General features: G+C 39.5%; 1 protein-coding gene across 2 annotated transcripts; it reads right to left on the reverse strand.

Moving 5' to 3' along the window:
• Positions 1-4,143: 4,143 nt before the first annotated feature.
• On the reverse strand, positions 4,144-22,798 carry LOC109937388 (BTB/POZ domain-containing protein KCTD18). Of its 2 annotated transcripts, none has more exons than XM_048599095.1 (7): positions 22,410-22,798; positions 21,781-21,972; positions 17,698-17,909; positions 14,450-14,643; positions 9,052-9,146; positions 7,232-7,334; positions 4,144-6,224 (listed from the first exon to the last, which is right to left on the reverse strand). In XM_048599095.1, the coding sequence occupies exons 2-7, from the start codon at positions 21,935-21,937 to the stop codon at positions 5,642-5,644; spliced, it is 1,344 nt and encodes a 447-aa protein (XP_048455052.1). In that variant the 5' UTR covers positions 21,938-21,972; positions 22,410-22,798; the 3' UTR covers positions 4,144-5,641. The 2 variants fall into 2 exon arrangements, with proteins under 2 accessions (XP_048455052.1, XP_048455051.1); XM_048599094.1 differs by having other exon boundaries at positions 22,564-22,797.
• Between the last annotated feature and the right edge of the window lie 3,239 nt (positions 22,799-26,037).

Here is a 26,037-nt window from a genome sequence, read left to right on the forward strand (position 1 = left end):
ATCTGCAAGGCACAAGTCAGGAGTGTACTGGAGTGCTTCCCATGAGTGTGGCTCCAAAAACACACAAGAAACTTGAAACCATGATAGACAAAGCAGCCTGTTTGATTGGCACGACATCCACAAATATTCACTCCCTCTACCACTGAACTCAAGGGCAACAAAGTGTCCCATTTATGAGGTGCACTGCAGAAATTCATCAAGGCTCCCTCAAAAGCACCATCCAAACCTGTAATTATACGGCACCATGTGTAAGTTCCCCTTCAAGCCACTTACTATCCTAAATTCGAAATATATCATCGTTCCTTCAGTGTCACTGGGTCAAAATCCAGGAACTCACTTGCTAATGGCAATGTGGGTGCACTTACACCAACTGTGTTGCAGTAGTTTAAGAAGGCAGCTCTCCACCATATCCTCGAGGGATGGGCGATAAATACTGACCTAACCAATGATGGCCACATCGCATGTGTGAATAAAAAAAATCCTGCAACGTTTCCAATGGAAATCAGCAACACTTGAGTTACTGATTTAAAAATATCCAAAAAAAAATATTACATACGGTGGAAATCTGAACTCAAAACAGAAAATTTAAAAAAAACTAAATGAAAAGTCATGATCTGAAACACGAACTCTTGATTCTCTCTATACAATTGCACATTTCTATTTTGATCTTAATCAACCTTAGCCGCACTACTTATTCAGGCTTACTTCTGAAATGTCAGTTTTTTTCTGTTTTTATTAGGATAGCATATACATAAGCATTCTGGGATCAATGCACATAATACACTTAATTGACAACACGCACAAACTCATCAACAAAAGAAGTCTGAGCTGCAAATTTGCTTGTATGTATGGTTACCAACTCAGATTGAGATATCACTGATGGCTTCATTGATAACTTTTGTACCCAAACACAGTAACCATGTCTCCATCACTCAATCTCACATCCACCCTGGCAGGGCACTGCCTCACCATGCCAACTGGAAGGCTTGCCTGACTGGATAGTTCTTCACTCCCAGTTAAGTATTTAATATCTGTCTGTGACGGTTTTTATAACTGATAAATACGTTCTTAGAAAATGAATGCAAAAATTTGATAAAAAGTCTCTCTGCTCGTACTGCCCTGAAAATTATTCTTTAATTCCCCAGGAGATTGCTGAGGTGGGGGTTGCTGGCAACCTGAATCATGGGAATTAGGAAATCAGACAGCTGCCTGAAAGATCAAACCATTTGAAAGAAACACCACACACAAGTGGATTATGAAAAGGAATATCCAACACTGTCTCTCAGGTTCTGTGCATGCTAAGGAATTCGCTGTGTAAATCAATGACAAGAGCAGAGACATTGCTGGATGGCTGACTATTGACAGTACCCAAATATTACACTGCCATATATTCCAGCTGTACCTGCAGAGATGGACTCATTATTCGCAGCATGAGGTAGTGTTTGTCCAGCTAAGACCCCATAAGGTGCGAGACTCATGCCTGAGCTTGCACATGTAGATTGCAGGATCATGCTGGCTCTACAGTTACTGGAGGGGGAAAGCACTCAGAGCAGAGTTTAGCTGTTTCAGGTATTGCAATTTCTCTTATTACTGTGACTTTTAATTATTCTGAGTCTGCTGTTACTCACTCTGCACTCTTTCAATGCTGCAAACGAAAGAGCCATTCATAATAATGATGGTTAAAATATGTGATGCCATCCCCCTGAAATGAACTAATTCATTGTATCAAAATGGGATGGTTTGTAGTTACGAGTCAAAGATGGGAACATAGAGCTTTGCATCGTCACAAAATTACTGTTTTGAAGCCATGATTCAATTAATCTAAATGTAACCTTGATCTTAACATAATTTCATTCCAAGTGTTGAGCACCCAGTGTGTGAAAAACTTGATGGCAGTAACCCGAAATAGAACTCTATACGTAACGTCAATGTGCAATATACTAATTTACACATCTTTTAAGCTCTGAAATGGTTAATTTAGTTCAGTTGATTTTATGTCCCCTCATTCCCTGATACTACGTCTTCTTTGAACTATTCCAAAGTTTGTGTATAAATTACCAGAACTGTACATGATGGTGGGCAGGCAGCCCTTTTTTCACTTGTAATTTCCTTTCCTAACCATATGATCAAATCAGCTCTAAACTGTAAGAGAACACCACTTCTAAATGAAAAGTGTAGAAAATCAAAGTTTAAAAGAACAAAGTACAGAAAGAGAAAGTGAATGAAAATTTGATGAAAAAGCCAGAATTTCAAATTGATTAAGAGAAAAAGATCAACAACTTAGACAGCCAGACGAAAATCAGTGTTGATGCCAGTGACAGCTCAAAGCACCTTGGACTGCAATGCTGAGCAATACAGATCGAGAGGATCCAGGTTCAATCTTAAATTATCTTAGCCTTTACAATCAGTTTGATCCCAACTGTTAAAGTGTCAGGAGGTGAAGAGAAAGTAAATTCCGCATCATTACTATCCCTATCCAATGATCTCAGCTTATGCAGAAATATACAGGACCAAAATAGATCACTCACTGCAACCTTTCTGATATCAGTATGAACGAAATATCATGTTCAACTACTTTACCAAACATACAGACCTCTCTCTTTTGGAGCTGTTGCTACAATCAGCTTCCATCTCCTCTCTTGACTTCTACATAAAATTGTTAAATCACCAGCAAAGCCCTTCACTCAAACAGCCTGCTCACTCTCAAAGGTCTAGGCTCAAATATGACGTTGGGATCACTTGGGTGATGTTCCAGAAAGCAGTTGCGGAACTAGACCTCCAAGAAGTCAATTATTCAGAAGAAAATGTATGGATTAAGGATAAATAAATGACAATCCAGTGATATGTAGTTCTTTTACATAAACATTTTTGCAAAGGAACATAGCTAATGTAGGTCAGTATTTGATATGGAAAGTTCTGAAGCAGAACTTCAAGTCACTATTAAAGACTATATATCTAAATTGAATAGAAAGTCTTTAGTTGGTCCTTAATGAGTGTGAATTGTGTTCTGAGTATGGGAATATGGCAGGGAGTTTATTTATCAAATTTATTTTACTAAGGCAGTGACTTTTAACCTCATTCAATCTAATTGGTTTCTGGGCACTTCTGTGTTTGCTTTTGTTTGAAAGTCAACTTTTCATAAGAAAGATAGTTTTGGTTACATTGCCAATGTTCCAGATCGCTAGGTACAGCTATCGGGAAGCAGCTACTAAAGGCTAGGATGAAGCATGAACATGACAGAACATTAAGTGTATTTTCTTAAGCCTGAATTACCTTGCATATACCCTTACACTGCATCCAACCTTAGAACAATACAGATCATTGGAATCGGGATTTTCCAAAGTGCATTGTGAGAAAACCATAGAACTTCAATCACAAGCAAATTCATATTTTATTTTCAAGGTAAAACAAACAGTTGACTTTTCAGGTATGGGGCATATAAATTTTAAATATAAAACCTGGAGGAAGTACATGTTTTATTTTGAAAACCTACACATCTGTCAAAGATGAAGCTTGCTCCAAACAAACATAGGTCTGACTCAAGCACAAAACTCCAGAATACTGAATAATTTCTCACTCACTGCCATCATAATTAGGGCAAGTGATCTGTCACAAAACAACCCATGAACTTCAACACAGCACATTTAAAGTGATTTGCCATCCAGCTTCTGAGATTTCGCATGAACCCCATCATGGACTGACAATGTCAGTTTCAGCACGAACGTATCACTTATCCTAATCATGTAGCTTCTCTGTTTCAGGTATGGTCTCCAAAAGTAGGATTTTGATCCAAAGTAAAATGTTTCCCAGTCTATGTTAATATTGACCATCTTTAGTACATAAGATTTATGCATTTTACCCAATCAACAAAATCAACTCACCAACAGAAACAAATTTATGGTCGAAACCCAAATAGGCAGAAGTACATTCTGGAATGAATGGATTCCTTTTTAAGGCTGTCGACACACAATCACACATGCAGCAGTCACACTTCAATTTACACTTGACTCAAGCAGCAACGCAAAACTTAATGAACCAAATACAAAAAGTTGAATAAAGCTGCTGTTTCTGTTCTTAGTTTAACTACAGTTAACAAAAATTTTCTTTCCACATCTAAAGAAAAATGCTCAAATCTGATTTTCCTCTATTTCAATCTTATAGCTTTTATTTTTGTCTTCATAACAAGGTTCTATTCCAATTCTGCATCTCACCAACATATCTTGCCAAATGGGAAAACAGGCAGACCATCTATTTTAAGACTGCAGACAAGCCCAAACTTGAACTGGTCTTTTACAACTAGTTCCCTAGCTTAAGAAGACTTCATTCCCATCCCGTGCCACATTAGATGGCAGGTCCAAGATTAAAAACTGAAAATGATTCAGACAAGTAAACCAAATAGATGAATAGTCCCTTAAAACAAAATCCTTAATTTACCTCTTAAAATTAAATAAACTTATAACCTCAAGATCTAAAAGCTGTTTGTACAAAATGTGAGCCATTTTTCTCCTATACACACAAAAACCTAATGTAAAACATCATACAAAATGCAAGATGACATTATACAAAATGCAAGATGCTTTCACCAGACCAGGAATTACAGTGGGGTGGGATCGTCAATCAGCCTTGTCCTCTATTCTCCAGTACAGTAATGCGTAGTCCATTATTACTATTTGATGATATCCACTGTTGCTATAAAGTTAATTTCATTTCTGATGTCTCAACTGCATGGATCTGCAGCACCCCCGTCTCTTCACAGCACAGTTCACGTATGTTGCCCATATCAGCTGCATGTTCCACAGTAAGGTTGCTATCTGTCTGTTGGCTGGTCTGACCTGGATGAGGATTTGTAACTAGATATTCAGCTGCAAGTATTCAAAAAAGAGACTGCCTATTTAGTGTCATTTTTTTCTTTGCTTTGAAGTTTTCAAATTTAAGATCTACTCAATTAGTTTGAAGTAGGCAGTAAACTAACTAATTAGCAGTAGAATATTTTGGTAGATGTGATCTCCAGTGCATATCAACGGTCTATCTTTGCATCTGAGTTCAATTGCAACATAAGTAACTCAATGCATGAAGTTACACTTTACAGTTATTTGAAAAAAAAACCTTTTCTGTCCTTATTCTTCTGAAATTATTTACTCCAAAATCAGAGGTCATTCTGTGGTACGTTGCTGAAGTAGCCATTATTTTTTAGCCCTTGGATTACGAGAGGCAACTTGAGTATAGATGAGAGAAGAATCATAGCCAAGCCTAGTGCTAGTGTCCATGTTCACATCCACATGCATGCAAGTGTACATGCTTGCATACATATGGTTCCAACAGAACTGATAAGTAATAACCATGTGTGGCAGCCTTGGTAAAACTTTCCTTTCCATAGCCCAAAGACACGTCTTACAAATGTAGCAGTTACCACCACTTAACCAAGCACAGGTAGAGATCAAAACTGGGACCTCCTTAGTTGATGTCATGCACTGGAAAAACTCATTGAGCCACCTGTGAAAGAACAAATTTTACATTTTTACCTAAACAACTCTATGAAGTCCTGATCTCGGGTTAATATTCTTGCATCAACAATTCCAATGTTCAGTCCTACCAAACCACTTCAACAGTCCTGTTCCCTTCTGTCTGAAACTCTGGCTATTTAACCATCCTCATCCTTTTCTTCACTATTTCCACATGCGTTTTCTACATAGTCTGCCGTTAAATTCACAGTCCTGGAAGTGAGGGCATTTGCCGAAGTACTTGGTTGTACATCTGAAGTAACTGTATGCATGTCTCTTTCACGCCTGGTAGGATCTGTTGGCATTACAAGTGTTGCAGAAGGTGGATTCCTTTTCAGTTTGATCACTCGATTCACTATTACCTTCTTTTCCGGTAACTTGACTGTTGCAGTGCAACAGGACCCTGTGGCACTTCCAGCGTTCTGGGATCTAACAGCTGGGGACATTTGGACACTAGATCCCGAAGTAGAGCCTGTGGCCCTGGGAGATAGTGTCCTGTGGTTTACAAGCTCCCCGGTGCTTAGTCTCTTTACCGCTGTGGTTTTGAGATGAACCAAAGTGTTTGGCAATGTTTTCGTAGCATCAGCTGGTACGGACAGCTTGACCAAACCAGAATTCTTCACTTTAATGCGAGTGCTTGTGGATGGGCCAGAGAACTCTACAGGTTTCAGGTTCTTTTTAGGAGTTTCAGCTTCTGCTTCTGCTTCACTGAGATCAACGAGTCTGGAAGATAAACACAACTCCGACTAAGGTAAAGATTTAACAAAGTAGAAAAACTAGCAGCAACTCTGAACCACTGGTAACAGATTGAATCCATAAAGTTGAAGTTAATCCTTTGTACTGATATTCTTTTAGTTACTTTTTAATTAAACATTTTGGGATCTAATTGCTACAAGCTTAGGGTTTGTAACAATAAACTTTACAAAAAGAAAATATTCCGCAAGAAGTAATTCATGAAATGGGAACAAAAAAGAGTATCACCAACATAAGTATGATTTCTGTGTTATTTGAAAAGAGTGTCCACCTCCTGCAATGAGTTTGCTTTATGGAATCAGTGATGAATTTAATCCTTTTCTTAACAAGTTAACGACAGGGCCTTGGGTTGGAACAAATTTCCTGTCATCAGGAGTGCAAAACTCCAAGTTGTGTCCATGTATTCCTGTGTGGCTAGCATCTAATTTATTCCTAAAGGTCAAAAACTCCTCCCACAAAAGACAGGAAGAAACTACAGGCAGAGTCACTAGTGAATGCAGTGATAAATGTTGAAAGCTGGTCATAATCCTGGCTAGAGAACAATTAGTTATGGGAAATTAAACTTTTAAAGTAAAATATATCTTGTGGACTCCATGTATTTACAGAGCAAAATATGCAGAAAACAGAGAATTATCATTCAGTATTTTTTTCCCCAATGGGAACCTCTCATGGATTTTTCTGATCGTTAAACAAAGAAGCACAGATCAATTAAGGAGGAGACAGACTTTCTGTATGAGTGCTTTTTAAACTTTTCTGCTCAGGGGAATCATCTTGAACGTACCAGTTACTCCCAAGACCCTTTAGCACTAATTTCTGAAAGAGAGCATCAACTTCCTAGTTTCATCTTGGCAGAAAAACTGTTAATTAGTTGGAACCTCCAACTGACTCCCCACAGCCCGGAGATCCCAGTTTGAAAACCTCTAAGCAATACAGGAATTTTTAAAGAGTCACCACACATGATGAAATGAAGCACCTACCGCTTCTGAATAGGTGTCACAATTTCCTGTGTGCCTTGTAGAGGTCGGCCTTCAAGAGTCCAACATTCAATCAACTCCTGAGGCACTCGCCAATAACTGACACCTGTAGGTAAAGTAAGATACTACATCTGCTTACTACAGAAGATATAGAAACAAGATAAAGACCTATCACCAAGATCCAGTTAAATATAACCAAATGCAAGGAACATGACACAAACTTCTTTCTATGCGTGTTTTGTAGAGGATTCAAAATTGAGTTAAATAGAAATGCCCAAATTATATCACTCTGAGATTAACTTCAGTGACATGACTGCAAACTGTTCCTTTGAAGTGTCATTCGATTTTAATTTCCCTATCTTTGGAAGTATAAGTAATCAAGATAGGTGATTGTTGGAAATGAACCTTTCATTCCGTATGGTAATTTCTCTCACATCGATTCACATTTGAGAGTTTAGCATAAACAGTTAAATCTAGTTCAAGAAAATGAAACCGTCGTTTGAATTTTGAATTATAAAGCCATCTAAAGAAGATTATTTATTTTGAAGTATATTGTAGTCCGAGAGGAATACAATACCACAGCTGCACTCTGATGAAAGTGTGTCATCAATGCTTGTATTTGGCAAATGATCAATAAAGCATCATATCCCTCTCATTTGAAACAGAACAGTTCTTCCTGTCAGCTGAAATACACTATGTCTCAACTCAGGGCTGTCACAACGTATCACAGTGAGAAAATCAAATACTTTGTGTCACAACAGGAATCAATCATTCTTTGCTAACAACTCAGCTCTTTTTGGAAAACAGTCAACTTTAAGACAACCATATTCTAATGTGCTTATGACTGAAATGAGTACTTTGTGCAGTTATTTCTTTTTGAGGTTTTAAGAAAATACACATTTCTGAAGCAGAAAATTGCTCAAATCGACTCTCAGCTCAAACATCTGCAGCTCCATCAGCTCAGAGTTTTAAAAACAGGAAGAACTGTGAGGTGTGAGGCTACAGTGAGTAAAAATAAATTCAGACAGAAATGACCGAATGCTGAAGAATGAAAGCTGATGGAACATGCAGTAAAATACAACAGATAGAAAGTGAGAGAGACTTTATGGATTTTTACTTGATTTACAGGGTTTGTGGGGGTAGAAGAGAAGGTAGTTCGTTTAACTCTTCTTTAGCAATTCAGATATGCTTGCGAAGTCTTTAGGAAGGAAAAGCTGAAAAAGCTGAATGGGCTGTACTTAGTCTGTCTTTCCAAATGGCCTGAAGCAATAATAAAATATTCCGCTTGCTTTCTTGGTAGTTTATTTGAAACCATTGCATTCAATTGCTCAACAGATTAGACTGGAATTGGACTTTCAAAAGAAGATGTGTCTTTAACTTTTGAAATAATGCCCTGCACATTCTGTGAAGAAGGGGCATGAAGTTTAAAATAAAGAGCGGAAAGCTGATCAAAACAGTAGTTTCATATGCATCAGTACATTGGCATGTTTATGAAACTGTTACACTAAATCAATAAGCTCTTGCTGTCAAAAAGTGGGATGTATCTGGTCATTGCTGACTGAGATCTCCCTTCACTTGGGGCTTCTGAGTGAAACAGTCTTATTACCCAAGTCCAGTGACAGTACTATATTATCATAAGTATCCAACATAAGAAGAGACTTTAAAAGAGACACATCTTCTTTTGATGTACTGCTGAAGATATTACCGATTACAGAAAATGTGGCCGAACAGTGGAAATGAGCTGTAAAGATGAGATGTGCTTTGAGTTGTACAGCTTATCTGAAAGTCTTAAATGCTTTTATGTTGACATGAACAGTAAGTACCTCTTCCCTCCCAGGAGTCAAAGGCATCCATCATTTTCTTCAGCTCACCAGCTGAGTAATAGCTCCATATGTATTGTAGATTGTTTCCAGCTTCCCTAAAAATAAGACAACAGAGAAATATGAAACATGAATGCAGGGGTTTAATTAGATATTCAATGTGCATCGTTACAGTGTCAACAGTTTTAAAGTTATAACCATTTCTGCAGTTTACATATTATACTTTTTTTGGTGTATCCTTCTAGGCAAAAAGATTGGTGTAAAACTTGTCAAGGTGGTGCGATAAATAGAAGTGCACAGCAGAGTTTAAGAAGAGCATTTGATGCACAAACTGCTCTCACAGACCGAGGCCAGAGTGAATAGGACTGCTTGATAAGTTTGGAGGAAGTACTATATGATGAGAGATGCAGGATAAAAAGAGAATGGAAAATTGGAAAATTTGCTCATGCAATTGTTTCTCTTTTCGTTTTGTGTAGAATCCATGTAGATCCATCAAAATGGAAGACACTAAAAGGATTCAAACTGAAATAATAAAATGGAAACTCACAATCTGAAAAGGAGCCTTTTTTATTTGGAGTACTCCCTTCATTTTCTATCAAAAGGACGAATAAGACTTGTTGAAATTCTCAACTTTTTAAGCAATAACTTCTTTAGATTTTGATTGGTCAAATCAAAGCCATCTGCCTCCAGAACAAGTGTGGCAGTGCTCTGTTGTCAGATTTGTGAACTAGGTATTCAGAAAAAAAAACACTCAACACTTAACTCTCCTAATTTAAAAACCATTTTCTATTTATCCTCAGTATCAGCAGATAAAAACAATGAGGTTTTGAAGTGATAACGATCATCAATTAGATGGATAAATTGGACTGGACAGCATTACAATGAGGAAACATTGCGGAAAGTAGAGGGTATTTACACTGACAAAACAAAGGTGATCTTATGGAGTTTTAAAATAGCGAATGAACTGGGGAGCATGAGTGGGAACGGAAGAGGGTGAGCCAGGACCCAGTGCCAGGAGCACAGAATGCAAGGCATGGGCAGACTAGGAGGACAGGGTGCGAGGTTGTAAGCAGGAAGATGGGCCAAAGGCAGGGGAGGCAGGAGGGACAGAATGGGGTTGGAACAAGAAGTGTGCAGGGTGAGGTCAGAGCGAGAGATCAGGGCAAGAGGTCAGAGCAAAAGGACAAGAGGGCGAGGGTTTGGACTGAGAAAGCAACTTGTTACAACAAGAGGACAATAAGCTAGAGGTTATAGCAACTAGCATGTGGTTGGAACAAGAGGTAGGACAGAGAAAGAGAATGAGCGATAAACAACACTTATTCAAATAAAGTTATCACAGTGGATCTACCTGGACAAAGAGATAACACAAATGCGGTGGATGTTCACCACTCTGACATTCCAGGAAGCGAATCCAACATCCAGGTGGAAGATGAGGCAACCAAATGAATAATCCCAATTTAATGATGAGAACCTAGTGGCTCCTAGAATCATTGTTGAAGCTTTTTTCTGTAGCAGCAATAATCTGAACTAAATAAATGCTACTTAAAATCGTGAACTGTCGGCTATATAGGAAATTTAACAATACATTAATCTTAACATAAAAGCAGAACATGACAAATGGAAGATCTGAAATAAAGACAGAAAACGCTGGAATAACTTCATACGTCAGGCAGAGTCTGTGGAGAGGGACACAAATTTTAAATTTGTCACTGGTGAAGCCTATTGGGTACCAAGTCACTGTGACATTTTGTAATTCTTTCTGAAGCCTTAATTATTAATTCTGCTTATTCTCCTGGGTAATTTGTATTCTACAATACATAAATGTTACAAATTGTGTCAGTATTGATAAGGAAGCTTTAATTTTGATATTTTTATAGTGTGGGAAAAACCTCCTGAACTTTGTTTTCATCAACCTGCCAGCACAGACGCATTTGCGCAGAAGACTATTAGTAGACGGGACACTGCACGGTTCTTGAGGAGACAAAGTTCTGCCTTTATATTGAGGATACCTAACATCATGCTGCGTGGCAATACCACCATGCAAATGGGACAGATTTCAAGTGGAGTTGAGGATTATCAAATCAGCCATGATCTCATATAATGGAGGTGTAGACTTGATGGGCTGAATAGTCTACTTCTGTTCCTAAGTCTCAATCCAGCAATCAAAACGTGTATCCTTGAGGTGCTGTGGGCCATAAACAGCTGAACTGTATTCAACCATAATCTACAACCATGTGCCCCGGCATATCCTTCCCCCTCCACCATTATCATCAAACCTGATCAACGATGAACCCTTGTTCAATGAAGAGTGCAGGTGGTCATACCAGAAACGGAACCTGGCATACCTAAAAATAAGGTGTCATCCTGGTGAAGCTACAACACAGGACTACATGCATGCCAAACAATGGAGGCAGTGTGTGATAGATAGGGTGAAGCAATCGCACAAACAATGGATCAGATCGAAGTTCAGCAGTCTTACCACATCCAGTTGTGAATGATGATGAGCAAATAGCCAACTAACTGGAGAAGGCTCCACAAATATCCCCTTCCTCAACGATGGGGGAGCCCAGCACACCAATACACAAGACAAAGCTGGAGCACTTACAACCACTTTCAGCCAGAAATGCTGAATATATGTTTCAACTCAGCCTCCATTTGAGGTCTCCAGCATCACAAATGTTGGTCTTTGGTCAAATCAGTGCACTCCACATAATATCAAGAAACTACTTTATCAAGCACTGGATACCGCAAAAACTATGAGCCTCAACAACATTCCAGCAGTTACTGAAGAACATGCTCCAGAACTAGCCATTCCAGTTGTTCCAATCCAACTTTAACATTGTTACCTACCTGACAATGTGGAAGACTGCCGAGGTATGTCCTGCCCACAAAAAGCAGAAGAAATTCAATCTAGCCAATTACTGTCATACTGTCAAATCATCAGTGTATTAATGGATGGTATTCATTGGCACTGCTATCAATTGGCACCTACACAGCAACAACTTGCTCATCAATGCTAGGTTTGGATTCCATCAAGTCAAGTCAACATCTAATCTCATCGTCCTTCGTCTAAATATTTACAAGAGAACTTAACTGAAGAGGCGAGAGTTACTGGCCCTGACAACAAATAACTTTGATTGACTGCAGCATCAAAAGAACCCAAGCAAAATGAAGCTCAATGGAAATCAGAAGAAATCTCTTCACTAGTTGGAGTCATAGATAGAATACAGGAAGATGGTCATGGTTGTTGATGGTCGATCACCTCAGTCGCAGGACATCATTCAGGAGCTCCTCCCAACCACCTTTAGTTGCTTCATCAATGATGTTTCCTCCATCACAAGGACAAAGTAACTTCTCAGATATGGAAGCAGCCAGTGTCCATATGCAACAAGACCTGGACATCATTCAGGCTTGGGCTGATAAGTTGCAAGTAATATTTGCACATGTGCTAACAATGTCCATCTCTAACAAGAGAGAATCTAACCATCCCCGTTTGATATTGAACAGCCATTGCTGAATCCCCTAAGGTCAACATCTTGGTGGTTACAATTGACTGGCCATATAAATACTGTGACTATAACAGCAGGTCAGACACTTGGAATTTTGCTGTGAGTAACTCACTCTTCCAAGTCTCCAAAGCCTGCACTGCACAAGCTAGGAATGCAATGGAATATTTTGACGCCCTGGTGATTGCAGCTCCAACAATACTCAAGAAGCTCAACTGACTGGTCGACTGGGCACAGCAATGGCAAATGGAAATCAATCTGGAAAAGCGTGAGGTAATGTACTTGGAAAAGGCTAACAAGGTGAGGAATTACACAACGAATGGTAGAATCGTGAAAATTACTGAAGATTACAGCACCTTGATGGGCAAATCCACAGATCCTGGAATGTAGCGGGGCAAGCAGATAAGGTGGTTAAGACTACAAACCTTTCTTAACCATAGTACAGAATATTAAACAGCAGGGAGGTTATGCAGGAATTGTAAAAAAAATGCTAACAAGCAGCAATTGGAGTACTGTGTGCACCGAGTTCTGGTCACCACATGACAGGAAGGAAGTGATTGCACTCACGAGGGCGCAGAGATGATTTTCCAGCATGCTGCTTGGGCAGGAGGGTCTGAGCTATGAGGAAAGATTAGATAGCCTGGCGTTGTGTGCCTTGGAACAGCAAAGGTTGTGTGGGTACCTGATAAACGCATATAGGATGGATAAGGAGGCATTTTTTTCATTAGTAGTGGAGTCAATAACCAGAGGTCAAAGATTCATGAGTTAGATAACTAAAAGGAGAATAGAGGAGAAATTATTTCAACTATACAGTAATGGTTGTCTGGAACATATGGCCTGAAAGAGTGGTTGATTCAGAAACTCTCACATCTAATCTGTAATTAGATATTCACTTGCAGAGGGGTCAAAAGCTGGAAAATGGGATTAGTGTGGTCAGACCTCTGTTGACTGGTGCAGATATGATGTACTGAATGGTTTCCTTCCGTGCTGTAAATATCCAGGACAAAGCAGCACGTTTGCTTGGCACCCCATCAGCCACCTTATATATTCAATTCACCCTACCACATTGCGTCGCCAAGGTGCAATGTGGCAGGGTGAATTGAATATATAAGGTGGCTGATGGGGTGCCACGCAAACGTGCTGCTTTGTCTTGGATATTTACAGCATGGAAGGAAACCATTCACATTGCATCTCCAAAATGCAACGTAGCAACTCAAAAAGCCTCATTTCACAGTACCTCCAAACTTGCTAGCTCTTGCATCTAACAGGGCAAGGGCAGTAGATACTGTTCCTTCTCTATAGCTGGAACAAAATTCTGGAATTCTCTTCCCAACAGCACTGTGGGTGCACCTACATCAGAGAAGCTTCAGCAGTTCAAAGTGGTGGCTCACAATCACCTTCTCTAGGGCAAATAACTAGACAGCAACACACACATGAAGGAACAAAGAAAAACTTTATCTTTGAAAAAACAGACAAAAAGGAATTAATTCAGTCGTTGATTATGTAAACCTTAATAGACAGACATACAAAAACTGGCAAACTGGATAAGACCTGGTTCATCAACCCTGTCCCAAACAATTGTGTCATCCTCAAATAAAACAAGAAATATGTTGATGTGTCAACTTAATCCATTAAGATATGCATTTGGCAATATGTAAAGAATTTTTAATAAGATGATTCAGCTCAATAAGTGGTCATTCCTAGGCACTGATAAATCCCTAAGGGTTCTTTGGCAAGGAATTAAAGAGATGGTGTTCTTCTGGTGAGTAATATGATAGTTTACCAATCTCAATGTCCTTCATACAAAATAAACAGAATAAAACAAGACATGCAGTGCAAAGCAGCAAATTTTACACTTAGATATCATAGGTTACTGTCAAATCACCCACTTTTACCTTTTATAGATACTTCTACTTTTCATCCTGCCTCCCAGCTGCTTTTCAATGGCTCCGATCCCTTCTATCTTTGATGTAAACACTCCTAGGATCTTGCTCTCACAACTAGCACCACAAGTGTTGAGATAGTGCAGGATCCACACCACAGGATTTGTGCAGATTAAACCATAGGAGGCACACATGTCTGTCAATGCCTGTATTTAACAATTGGAACAATAATGAAAACATTGATTATTGAAATAATTGACAAAAATGCTTTACTTATACCCTACTTTCATCTGAATGTATATTGACAGCTATGTGTATTTCAATAGTTCTTAAGTTAGGCTATTGTTGACTATTTTCCTAATCCCACAATGAAATGTCATTGCATTGTCAAACAAACTGTTGTGTGATCTATAAGTTAATAGTGGCTTCTGAAAACAGCACACTAGGAGGACTCTAAATATAAATTCAATGTATTCCAAAGTAAAAATGAGATTGGATACATTATAATTCTACTTTTCTTGCTTGAATTGTGCCTTCTGGTAACACAGGAGTCCATATGGATACTTGCTGACAGTATTGCAAATATTTGGGTAAAGTTTCCACTTTGAATTAATGTGAAAATTGTACCCAAAATGCACTTGAAATTGTGCTGGTGGTCATTGTTCAGAGTTTTTGCATAGTCATAAACTTAATTCTTCCATGCACCAGTGCAATCAAGCAAGATAACCAATATAATCATTCCCTTTTTCCTTTGACGAGCATTTCTTAATGTATCTAAGCATTGGGAGTGGACAAAGTGAACCTCTAATTAGCATAAAAGATGATATAATTCAAATGATTTGCACACAGCCCACTTAAACTTAAAACGCCCAATCCTTTGTACTGATTCGGTTACTTACACTGGAAGCAGACTACAAAACTTGCATAAGCAAGCAGAAACTCAAACTCAGTATCCAAATGCCCAACTATCAAAGCAACCAGCTGGAGGTACCATCCTTGCTGTGATAAATTTGTGCATGTAGGGACTAAGTTATAATTGCCCAATTTAATGAAATTGATCTGATTGATGTTTTTCTGATTCAAGGTGCAAGGAACAGAAGAGGGTTTCAAAGGTGACACCATATGCAACTTTAAATGGTTATTTGATGAAGCTTCCTCATAGTCACTAATGAACTTCCACGTTTCTGACTGGGTAGGCTCAACTTTAGGTTAAATATACCGAAGTTGACTATTCTTAAAAGTATCCTTTATTGAATTGCTCATAAAAGCAGGAGCCAGATTGTTTTCAAGAGTTGTGTTGGAATTATTGTGAAACTAAATCTAATTAACTCCAGTTGGCAGTAATCACATGGCCAATTCTGAAGTGAGCAGGACACTGGGTTGTATGACAGTGATAACTTAATGTTGCAAATGGTATTAGAGTAATGAGTGCAATGCAGCAGGATGCTTTAAACAACACAATTAAATTCCAATCTGGGAAACTCAAGACATGAGGGAAGATGCGTTTTTTTTCCCAAGGTACTGCCTCCCTCCCAAGACAGAGCCAAATGTGCCGGTCTCTGGATTGCTGGAAAACAGATGTTTGAGATCATATGGAATTTCTGACTCATGGACCTACTTGGAAATTGGTCAAGTTAAATTTTCAATGGTCAATTCTCCTGTTCTCTACACAAATAGCTTCGGAGTCAGAAACTTGTAACAGTTGCTCAGGAGTCACCCAGGAAATGTTAGACAGACCGAAACCTCATCTAACACCTTATAACACACAGCCAACTTTCCACTAACCTCCCTTGAGGAGGATGACACCCTCTGAACAACCAACTACACTTCAACACCCACAATACCTGCTGACTACTTGACCAGACTCAACCCGACTACAGCCCCCCCAAACTGACTAGATACTGACCTGACTACCCAACTATCCATTGACCCACGAATCCATTCATTCGTATTCAAGGATTGGCCCTTTAAACTCACCATTCAGTAGATAATGCCAGAATTTTGTCCCACCCAAGATTAATACAATTATAAAAATATATAATTATTGAAATCTATTCTGCTGTAACGGAGTTCACTAAGAAAAAGCAGCACTGCATAATTCTGTGAAAGCCAGGATTGAAAGATCCCAAAGGGAATGCACAGCAGTCCTAATTCAGGGGAATTTACAAGCATGAGGAAGGTTCAAGCCAGAGTTCTGAGAGCACAAGATAATCTCTGATGACACACAAGCTATTAGCTGTAAAGGGCCAAGTGCCACAATCCTTCATCAACATGTAGAAATGTCAAAGCCAAGACCCATCAACCTTGCTTTCATCAGATGTCACATGCATGCTCAGAGTTTCTGAATAACAATAATCTAATTGAACTCTGGCCAACATTTCCCTTGAAAACCTAATTGTGAGAGCTGATATCCATTATATCAGGAGACGTTCCAGAATCAAACCTAGATTCCCTTGGTCTGCGTTACATCAGAAGAATTAAAACTCTGTACTTAACGGTGCCTTTCACATCCTCAGGATATCCGAAAGCACTTTACAGTCCATAAAGTTGTTTTAGAAATAAAACAGTACTGTAGGAAACATTGTGACCAATTTTGCACGCAGCAAGGTTTTATAAACAGTAGTAAGACGATGAAAGGAGAAAAGAATTGGGCAGGACATTTGTGTAAACTTCCCCTGCTTTTCTTAAAAAAATTCCATAACACCATTTGATGTCCATCTTATTTAAATAATGTCTCATCCAAAAGATAACACTTCTGATAGTACACCACTCTCTCAGTATTGCATTAAAATATTAATCTACATTATGAGAAGTCTTTAGAGTGGGACTTGAACTCCTGTCCTTTTCGTTCAGAAGCAGAACTGCTACCACTGTGTCAAAACCAATATCGATAACTTACAGAGCTGCCAGGAAAGACTGAAAAATCTAAGAATATTGCAGGAACTGGAAAATGTTGTTCGGTCTGACATTGTTTAAATATAATATATTAATTACAAAACAATTTAACTTTTTCAACATCATTGCTTTTCAGGAATAAAAATATCTCAAGCACAGATGATCTAATAAGACTTTTTCATCATCAGTCAAAATCACGAAGGACAAAGTTCTTACAGTCAATTATGAAAACAATGATTCGACACTGCTCTATTTTCACTAGGCTTCATTTTTTGAAAAGAAAAGGCCATATTTCTTTCAAGTAACACTGCAACCAGCTTACAAAATTCGGGATGTCCAAAACTTTTGAGATGAACATTACAAACCTTTTTGATTTCCATGTTAGATCTCGAGCAATGTCTTTCCATCTCACTCGACAAGTAGTCAGTCAAACTATAAGGATAGGGAATGCCAAAGTAATCTGCCTCTTCTTGTAATGCTACACGAGTTTTCGTTTCCTCAGGGATGCAGAGTTCACCATGCAGATAATCCAAGAGATACTTGAAAAGTTTGCCATCCCGTTCAATAAGACAAGCTCCTTTAATAAAAAGATTTTAGACTTTAAACTTCAGCATTACACATCTCAAATTCAAAATGATGCATTGATAGCTCCAGCAGTTTATCTTCCAAATAGTAAGCCCCTGGGTCTCCCCATTGCTCAGCCAGGTAGACTGTGTCAATCTTCAGTGGGCTACTGCACAGTAACTCCAGCAAAGTGATCCAACTCAATTAAATGAAACATGGCAATAAGGGATGGCACAGTACAGTAGAACAATAGATATGTTACCAGACCACTTAGTCAGTGGCCTGGCCTAATGAAATAGAGGAAGGAATTCAAACCCCATCATAAATTCAATTGAATAAAGCCTGGATAAAAAGTCAATTTTCAATAATGACAAACAAGAAACTACAAAATTGTTGTACAAAACCCACTTGGTTTGTGAATACCCTTGAGGGAAAGAAATCTGCCAAACCGAATGATTTATTCATTGCCATTTGCATTTTACAGTGAATAATTCAGAAAAATAGTGAAAATCTTCAACAGTTGCAACAATCCGCATCACTTTGAACAGTTTAAGAATAAAATGATAAAAGATATAACTGAAAGAGAACCCTGAGCTGCTTCACCAGTAACACCTGTGCCACCATCCATCTCCTCCGCACCTCACCACTGCCTGTGTCAGACCCACCGACATAGGAGTTGCCAATCTTTAGGCACCACCTCTTCGCCACTGCCAAGTGGCACGATGAACCCACACTTGCCCCGCAACTAGGAGACCCTGACTCCACTGCCACCTCGAAGCCGCTAGGAATCCCGGCTCTGGTCATACCATGCTACCATCACTACAGCTGCCGGTTTGCCAATACCAGGAGTCCCGCTCTGGGCTTACTGCAACCCGGGAGTCCCTGGCTCCGCAAGCCAGACCAGGTCACCGCCGCCAACGTCTTACCAGCCGTCCTCATCCGAGATGTTGCCTTCCCAGCACCGCCATCGCCATATTGAAAAGTCTGCTCCCACCAACACCGCTGATCGCTGGAAGGAACTTTGCTGCTGCTGCTGCCGCTGCCAGCCCCCAAACGCTGGGAGGACGTCTCTGCTGCCTCCAGTCACCATGAGGAGCCGCATCTGCCACCGCTCCAGTACAACAGGAGGAGCCTCTATTCTATGCATGGCCCACTCTTGCTGCCATGCCGACTAACCCACTACAAAAGCTTTCAAAGAAAAGAAAAACAAAAGAAAGAAAAAGAAAGAAAGCATGCAGTAGCGGATGAGCTCCGGGCAAGAGCCTGTCCCATGTCTGACTCCAGATCCACAGTAATGTGGTCTCTGAAATGGACTAGCTAGTCACCTGGGTACATTCAAGAAAGTGGCAAATCAACATCTCTTCAAAGGTAAATCGAGGTGAGCATTAAATGTTGGCTTTACCAGTGGTACATCCATAACTGAATAAAGAAGAGCCACATCTACCGCTTTCCCATTTGAAATATGGTATATAGCTGTTTCCTCAACGAGTATATTGCAGCTCAGATTGAAAGGAAGGGTGGGGGGAACATTCCAAAAGAGATGGAAAGCAAATTAAAGAGAATGGTAATCCAGTTATGTTGTTTATAAATCAGACATTAGTAATAATAAACTACTCTTGTTTTATCACATTCTTGTGAAGCAGCAAATAAACTTCAATGCTGTAAAATGACAGGGATGTCTCTGATACACGTAGTATTTATGTAAGGGAGTGCTCCCAAAAATATTATGTCTATATAGTTCAATACAACTTCGTTGGGGATGTATATGAGAGAGCTGCCTCAAAACCATTTACAAATCCGACAAATGTTTTGAATATTATTGAACACCTCAAAAGATTTTATGCTTTTCTTCCCAGTCATAGGCAGAAAACCACTGACAATCACTTCGCTTCCTGATCTCACACTGTTACTTCTAGTGCTCCTCATGCTTATGGCCTTCACTCAACTTTTCATCTAATGCTGCCCCTTGACAACACAACTCAAAAACACGAGGCTCCATATGTATGTTGATACTAACCAGCTCTTTTGACTCATCTACTGTCTTTAAATTGTTAGACTATTCGAGTAATGGCTAAGCAGATATTTTGTCCAACTAAATATTAGGAAGACTGAAGTGTTGCCTTTGGTCCCCTTTACATACTCTGTTCTGTAAGCATCAACTCCATCCCTCTCCCTAATGACTGTCTGAGGGTGAACCAGAATTTTATTCCATTGTGTTGCACTTCACCCAAGATGAACTTCTGATTCCATATCTACTCCACTGCCAAGTGTTGACTCCCAGTTCTATGACATCACCTAACTTTGCTGCCTGCCTCGGCACACGTGCTGCTGAAACTCTCACCTACGCCTTTGTTAACTCCAGACAATTCCATTGCAATCAAGGTTGACTGCCATACGACCATCCTCCAGAAACTTGAGCTCGTCCAGAACTTTGTTGCCCGTGTTGCAATTCACACCATGTCTGCATTCTTCAACCTGTACTGGGTTCCAGTTAAACAACACCTCAATTTTAAAATTCTCATCCTTGTTTTTCAAATCCCTCCATAGCTCTACACCTTCCTCTGATCCTACAACCCTTGCATTCTTCTAATTCTGGCTTCTTGCAAATCTCTTAAATTATTCATTCCATCATTGCCAGCTGTGCTTCCGGCTCTGAAATTCCTTCCATAAACCAGTCAGCCGCTCTTTCTAATCTTAAAACTGTTGAGTAAATATTTAGCTAATTTGCCACTCCACAATTATTCAGTTTCTTACTGCTATGATTTTCATTTTAGTATTAATCTCAGTTGATGCAAATCCATTGCTAATATTAATTTCACGACTACAATAACGGGTCATCACACTGATCAAGGTCAACTTTTACACACAACCTACACATTCTGTCCAGAAATAAAAACATTCAAGTTGCATGTGGAAACCCCACGAATTTTCCAGCTTCTGAAATTTATCAGACTCAGTGCGTTACTTTACATCTCTTATTACCCAAATTCTACTTAGAGCATACGCAAGTGAAAAGGAAACAATTTGATTCTCATATAAATAAAGAAAGAGGAATCCTATTTCAAATAGGAAGCACTGCTCCATATATCTCAAAGTAGTTTAAGAATTTCAAATAGAACAAAGTCAAACTTATTAAAGGGGCTAAAATCTGTTATTTAAGAATAATTACAAATGTGTTATTGGTGCTGTGGATGTCTAATCCAATGCTTTGATTTTAGAATTATTGCCCTGTTTCCAAATTCCTTCATGGCCAGGCCATTCTATTTCCATAATCCCCTCCAGTCACGCAATTTCTGTATTCCACTATTTCAGACTTCTTGATATCCCTGATTTCTCACTCTATCATTCGATCAGTCCATGCTGTCGATCATACCTTCAACAGCCGAGACCCTAATTATCTGAAATTCCTTCTGTAATTCTTTACATATATACCTCTCACTCCTTGAACTTGACCAACTTTTCAGTTAACTGTTCAAATACCATGTTACTTGGCTCGGTGTCAAATTTTGTTTGCTGATGTTCCTGTGAAATGCCATGGGATATCATACTATGTTGATGGTATTAAATAAATGCAAGTTGTTGTTGTTTCAAATAACTATATAAATACTAGGCTGGATCAAAATCACAGCAGCATAAAAGCAACAAAGTAAATATATTTTGCATAATTAAACTGCCGTTACCCATTATTAATGGTTCTGACAGACTATTCCATCATGCCTATAACTACTTTTAGATAATGAATCAGAGACCACTGACCTCAGCACTTCTTGAATTTTGCTTAAAGGACGCAATTTGGTTGTAAACAAGAAAAAAGAGCATCTCCTAGAAATCTGTAATCATGCTACATGAGATGATATGATTGACAACTACATTCTTTTCATTACCTGATTCATCTAGTTTCAAAGGAAACCGTCCACTAAACATTGCACTAAGCATTGAGTCTTTAAAACGACACAGGGAATTTCGTCTGGCTGTATACAAACAACCTCCCACATTCAATCTGAGAATCTCGGAAATAGCTTCCCTCTCACAAGACGCCATGATGTGCAATATTCAATCACTCCATCGCTGAAATTCTAAGTGCAAAAAAAAATCAAAAACAGTTTGTTGGTATGAAGATGAATCAAATGTTGTTTGTCCTATTAATTACTTATTAGCCAGAACACACATTTAGTTTTTCTCTTAAAAAGTAACTGACTTAAAGTTAAGAATATCCAACAGTATTACTTTGATTACACATTGGTGAAGTCCCTTGGATATTTTTAAATGTCAGAGATTCTATACAAAAGCTAATTGGATTATGCTATTAATACACACAAAAAAATGCCACTTGTGAACAGATCTATGGAAGGTAACAAAATCTATAAGTTTATGTGGCATGTTGCAATAACTGCTGTAGCCCATTAACAGGGATTGATGGGGTATAAACGAGACAGAATAACAAGCACAGTTGGTATTAAGAGGACTGTATGGAGCTTCTTCTAAACAAAACCACTTTGAGCTTTGTGCTGACCAGAAAATATCATATTCCCGGTTACTTTCAGGAAGCGTCAGATTATTTGCATTCACAGGGAGATGAGGTGAGGTGGGGGTGGGGAAGGGAGAGAATCTCCTCACAGACACCCTTTGTAACTCCCTCCTGTTAATCTATATCTCAGAAGTTGTACCCATAACCTCCGGCTCCTCAGCTCCACTTTCCCTTCCTCCTGGACAGGCGCACACTGATGACATGGCCGCAGCCCAGCGCAGCCGCAGTGCCTCTCAGGCCCAGCCCACCGCCTGCTCAGCTACTCCCCCTGGAGGTGGGAGTACAGCAAAACCGCCCCCGTTGCCGCTCCACTTCGGCACGGAGTGGGAAGTGGATCGACAGAGTGACCTCCACCTCCTCTCTCCCCCTGGTGGCCGTAGAGAGAACGCTCCCTTGCTCCGAGGGGCACCGGTGCAATCACAATCCATTTATCTTCAGCTTAATCGATCTTGACTCGAGTCAAATCCTGTTTTTATGGCAGAGGATTGCATGGGTTGCAGTTCAACTATGGCCATCACATTTCAGAGATTTTGTCACTTTTTTTGTGTGTATGACAAACGAAACCAATAGGCACCGTCCAAGTGGCAGAGTTTGTTGAGGACTATATTTCTCCTGTTTAAGTCTTCAAGTTGGTCAAGATAGAGTCATGAGTTATAACTTCCTGGTCAGCCTGCCTTAACACAGGTGTCATCTTGATAAATGAATTTAAATGTGCTAGATTACGAATTAACTTGATTTCTAAAACATATTAAAGAGGATCCTTATTTTGGTGGCAAGTGTCACAATTGGCAGGCCTTCCTAACAACGTTCAGCTGAACAGGAGTAGGAACATCACAAGGTTTTGAGGGCTACAGACTCATAGAGTCATACAGCATGGAAACAGACCTTTTGGTCGAACCTATCCATACCAACCAGATTTTCCAAACTGAACTGGTCCCATTTGCCTGCATTGGCCCACATCCCTCTAAACCTTTCACACCTATGTGACTGTTCTGTTTTTTTTTACATGTTTTTAATTGGACCTGTATCTATCACATCCTCTGTCAGTTCATTCCACATGCTGTGTGAAAAGGTTGTCCCCCACCAGTCCCTTTTGAATCATTCCTCTCAGCCCATCTTTCATTGCTGATTGCTTGACTTATTAAGGTGTGTTTGAACTAGAGTGACCACTGACAAAGGTCACGAATACCAGGCCGTGCTGTAGCACAGGCCATACCACAAATGGTCATGACTTCATCAAAGATTCCCCATTCAGAAGCCTGAATTGAGCCTCATCTAAATAATAAAAAACATGCACATTTCAGGAAAGTAAAGAAGAATCACAGGTCCCTGCAAGTCATTCACTGAATCAAAGCAGTCAAAATGAGGTACACTTACTCAGGGCTGCAATGATTTGTATTTTAATGACCCCAAAATTACCAGACATTTACATTATATAGCACATATATAATATACATACAAATCCAATAATGGACAGGCGACAGAATAGATGAAATCCAGACTACCCAGTTCAAAAATGGACAATTGGCCATCCTCGATTGAAGAAGACATTTGATGCTCACTGGGAGACTTTCTGGAACACTGTGTTCAGACTCCATCAACACTCTAAGGTCATTTATTCCAGAATTTCTCTGAGAAATTCAGCTAAAGAGAGTCATGCTATTGTACTTTATTGGAGACCTCACAGGAATCATGAGGAGAAAGGAAGTGATTGTCGTGGTTGTCATTGGTCTGCAGTAGGAACAGGATGATGAGTTGAGGGCGGGTAGGAGGAAAGAGAGATTGGTAGAGACCTCCAGATTCATTGAGATGCTGCATGCTCCAGCAACTGGCAATTGTGGGAAACTAGTGTTACTATCAGCAAGCGTGCCAGAAAGTCAAGCTCAGGATCTGGAAGAACAGGAGAAGGAAGATGACAAGGAGGTGGTTTAGTTGGAAGTGAAAGAAAAGTGGGACCAGGAGATACTGGCCTGCACTTAAGAAAATAGCATTTAGCAGTAGGCGTATACAACATGTCCTTCATATATCTTACTTGTTTCAACAGGATCACCTCTCATTGCCCCTGGGAGAGACACTTACCACCATTGAATTGACTGCCCATTTTGAGAGGGATCCTACACCATCAAACTTCAGACCACCTTTGTCCTCCCATGACTTTAATGAGTTTATCATCTACTGTCAATCCTTTCAACATCTAACTCAAAGGAAACAATGAAAAAGCTCATTAATTCCATCTATCACAATTGCCATAATCAGTCTTTAAGGCAATAGAAATGTTATGGAATAGAAAGAGGCCATTCAGCTCTTTGTCCCTGTGCCAGGCTTTATTGAGAGTAAAAAGGTAAACTAGTCATCCTGGTACTTACTCTTCATAACTTCTTAATCCTGAATCAAACCTTCTCTATGCCCTGCTGTTCCAAAAACAAAAAAAAACCCTATGTATTTGATCCTCATAGCTGAAATGTTATAGTTCCAGTAGCACCCTTCATGTAACAGAGTGACCAGAACTGTGAGCTGTACTCTACTGAGTTGAATTAATTTGTGTTTTACACAGTTGATCTTAAGCTCCCCACTCTTATAGTCTGCACCTCAACTCATAAAGGAAAGCATCCCACATGCTTTGTTAATGAACTGCCCTTCTATCTTCAAGGACTTGTGGACATATATTCCAAAGTGTCTCTGATCCTGGTTACATGTGGACTGTGGGTAAGGTTTCCCAATTTATTCCTGTTCCAGATGGGGTATCCCAAACCGTTACATTTCCAATGAGGAGGGATGACTTGCCTCCCCTTCTTTGTTCATCTTACCCTGCCCCCCACCTCCCACCCCCTCACTTGTTCACAGAAAATTTACTTTCAAAATGAATCTCTTCTCTTGTGGATACCTTTCTCCCAACCCAAATGAACTTTTCTTTTAAAGGAGCCAATTTCACTAGGTTTCCTTCAAAAAGTGAATTTATTAACTGTTAAACGCAAGAAAACTTGGTAATCAACACACAGTCACACTGATTAAAAATAAGAGGTGAATCCAAAAAGATAAATGTTTTTAAGACAAACAGAAACATGTATTAGCCTGTGGTTTGTTCACTGTGGATAGTTGAAACATGCATTAGCCTGTGGATAGTTGAATGTTGTGGCTGTTGCATTGAGGTTACTAGGAACATTGACATTGGGACTGCAGTAACTGACTTCCTAATTCTTAATTTTGCAGACTGGCTGAGATTCTGTTGTTCTTATTCCTTTCAACCCCAATTGGATTCCAGCATTCAGGATGAAAGAATCCAGTTCTTTTGTTGTTTGGTTTCCTGTTGTCTGGTTACTAGCTAGCTGACTTCAAGCATGTGGAGTGAAAGTGTCCCTTTGCCTGCAACACAGGCGTAACAAGAGGATAGCGATTTGACTGTGCATTGACAGAACACTAACACTCAAACCCAGGCTAGTACACATCTGTACCTTAACCGACTGGCACCCTCCAGTAGCATTGTGTCAGGCATTTTAACCCTTGTTCTTGCATGTTCTTCATAGGGGAAGAAAAACACAAAATGTTTCTGCAGTTCAGGACATAATCCAGAGGGGGAGGCTTGCTTTGGAGCAGGGGTTCAGCAGTCTTTTAA

This window comes from Rhincodon typus, chromosome 7 (assembly GCF_021869965.1).
Source record: "Rhincodon typus isolate 14 chromosome 7, sRhiTyp1.1, whole genome shotgun sequence".
NCBI lineage: Eukaryota > Metazoa > Chordata > Chondrichthyes > Orectolobiformes > Rhincodontidae > Rhincodon > Rhincodon typus.

What these genes read in the sequence shown, in the direction of transcription:
- LOC109937388 (XM_048599095.1), bottom strand. Translation starts at nt 21,937, where the DNA reads ATGGCGTCTTGTGAGAGGGAAGCTATTTCCGAGATTCTCAGATTGAAT. An exon ending in TTTGAAACTAGATGAATCAG is followed by an intron (nt 17,910 to 21,780) that starts GTAATGAAAAGA and finishes TTTTTATTAAAG; the next exon opens with GAGCTTGTCTTATTGAACGG. An exon ending in CTAACATGGAAATCAAAAAG is followed by an intron (nt 14,644 to 17,697) that starts GTTTGTAATGTT and finishes TGTTAAATACAG; the next exon opens with GCATTGACAGACATGTGTGC.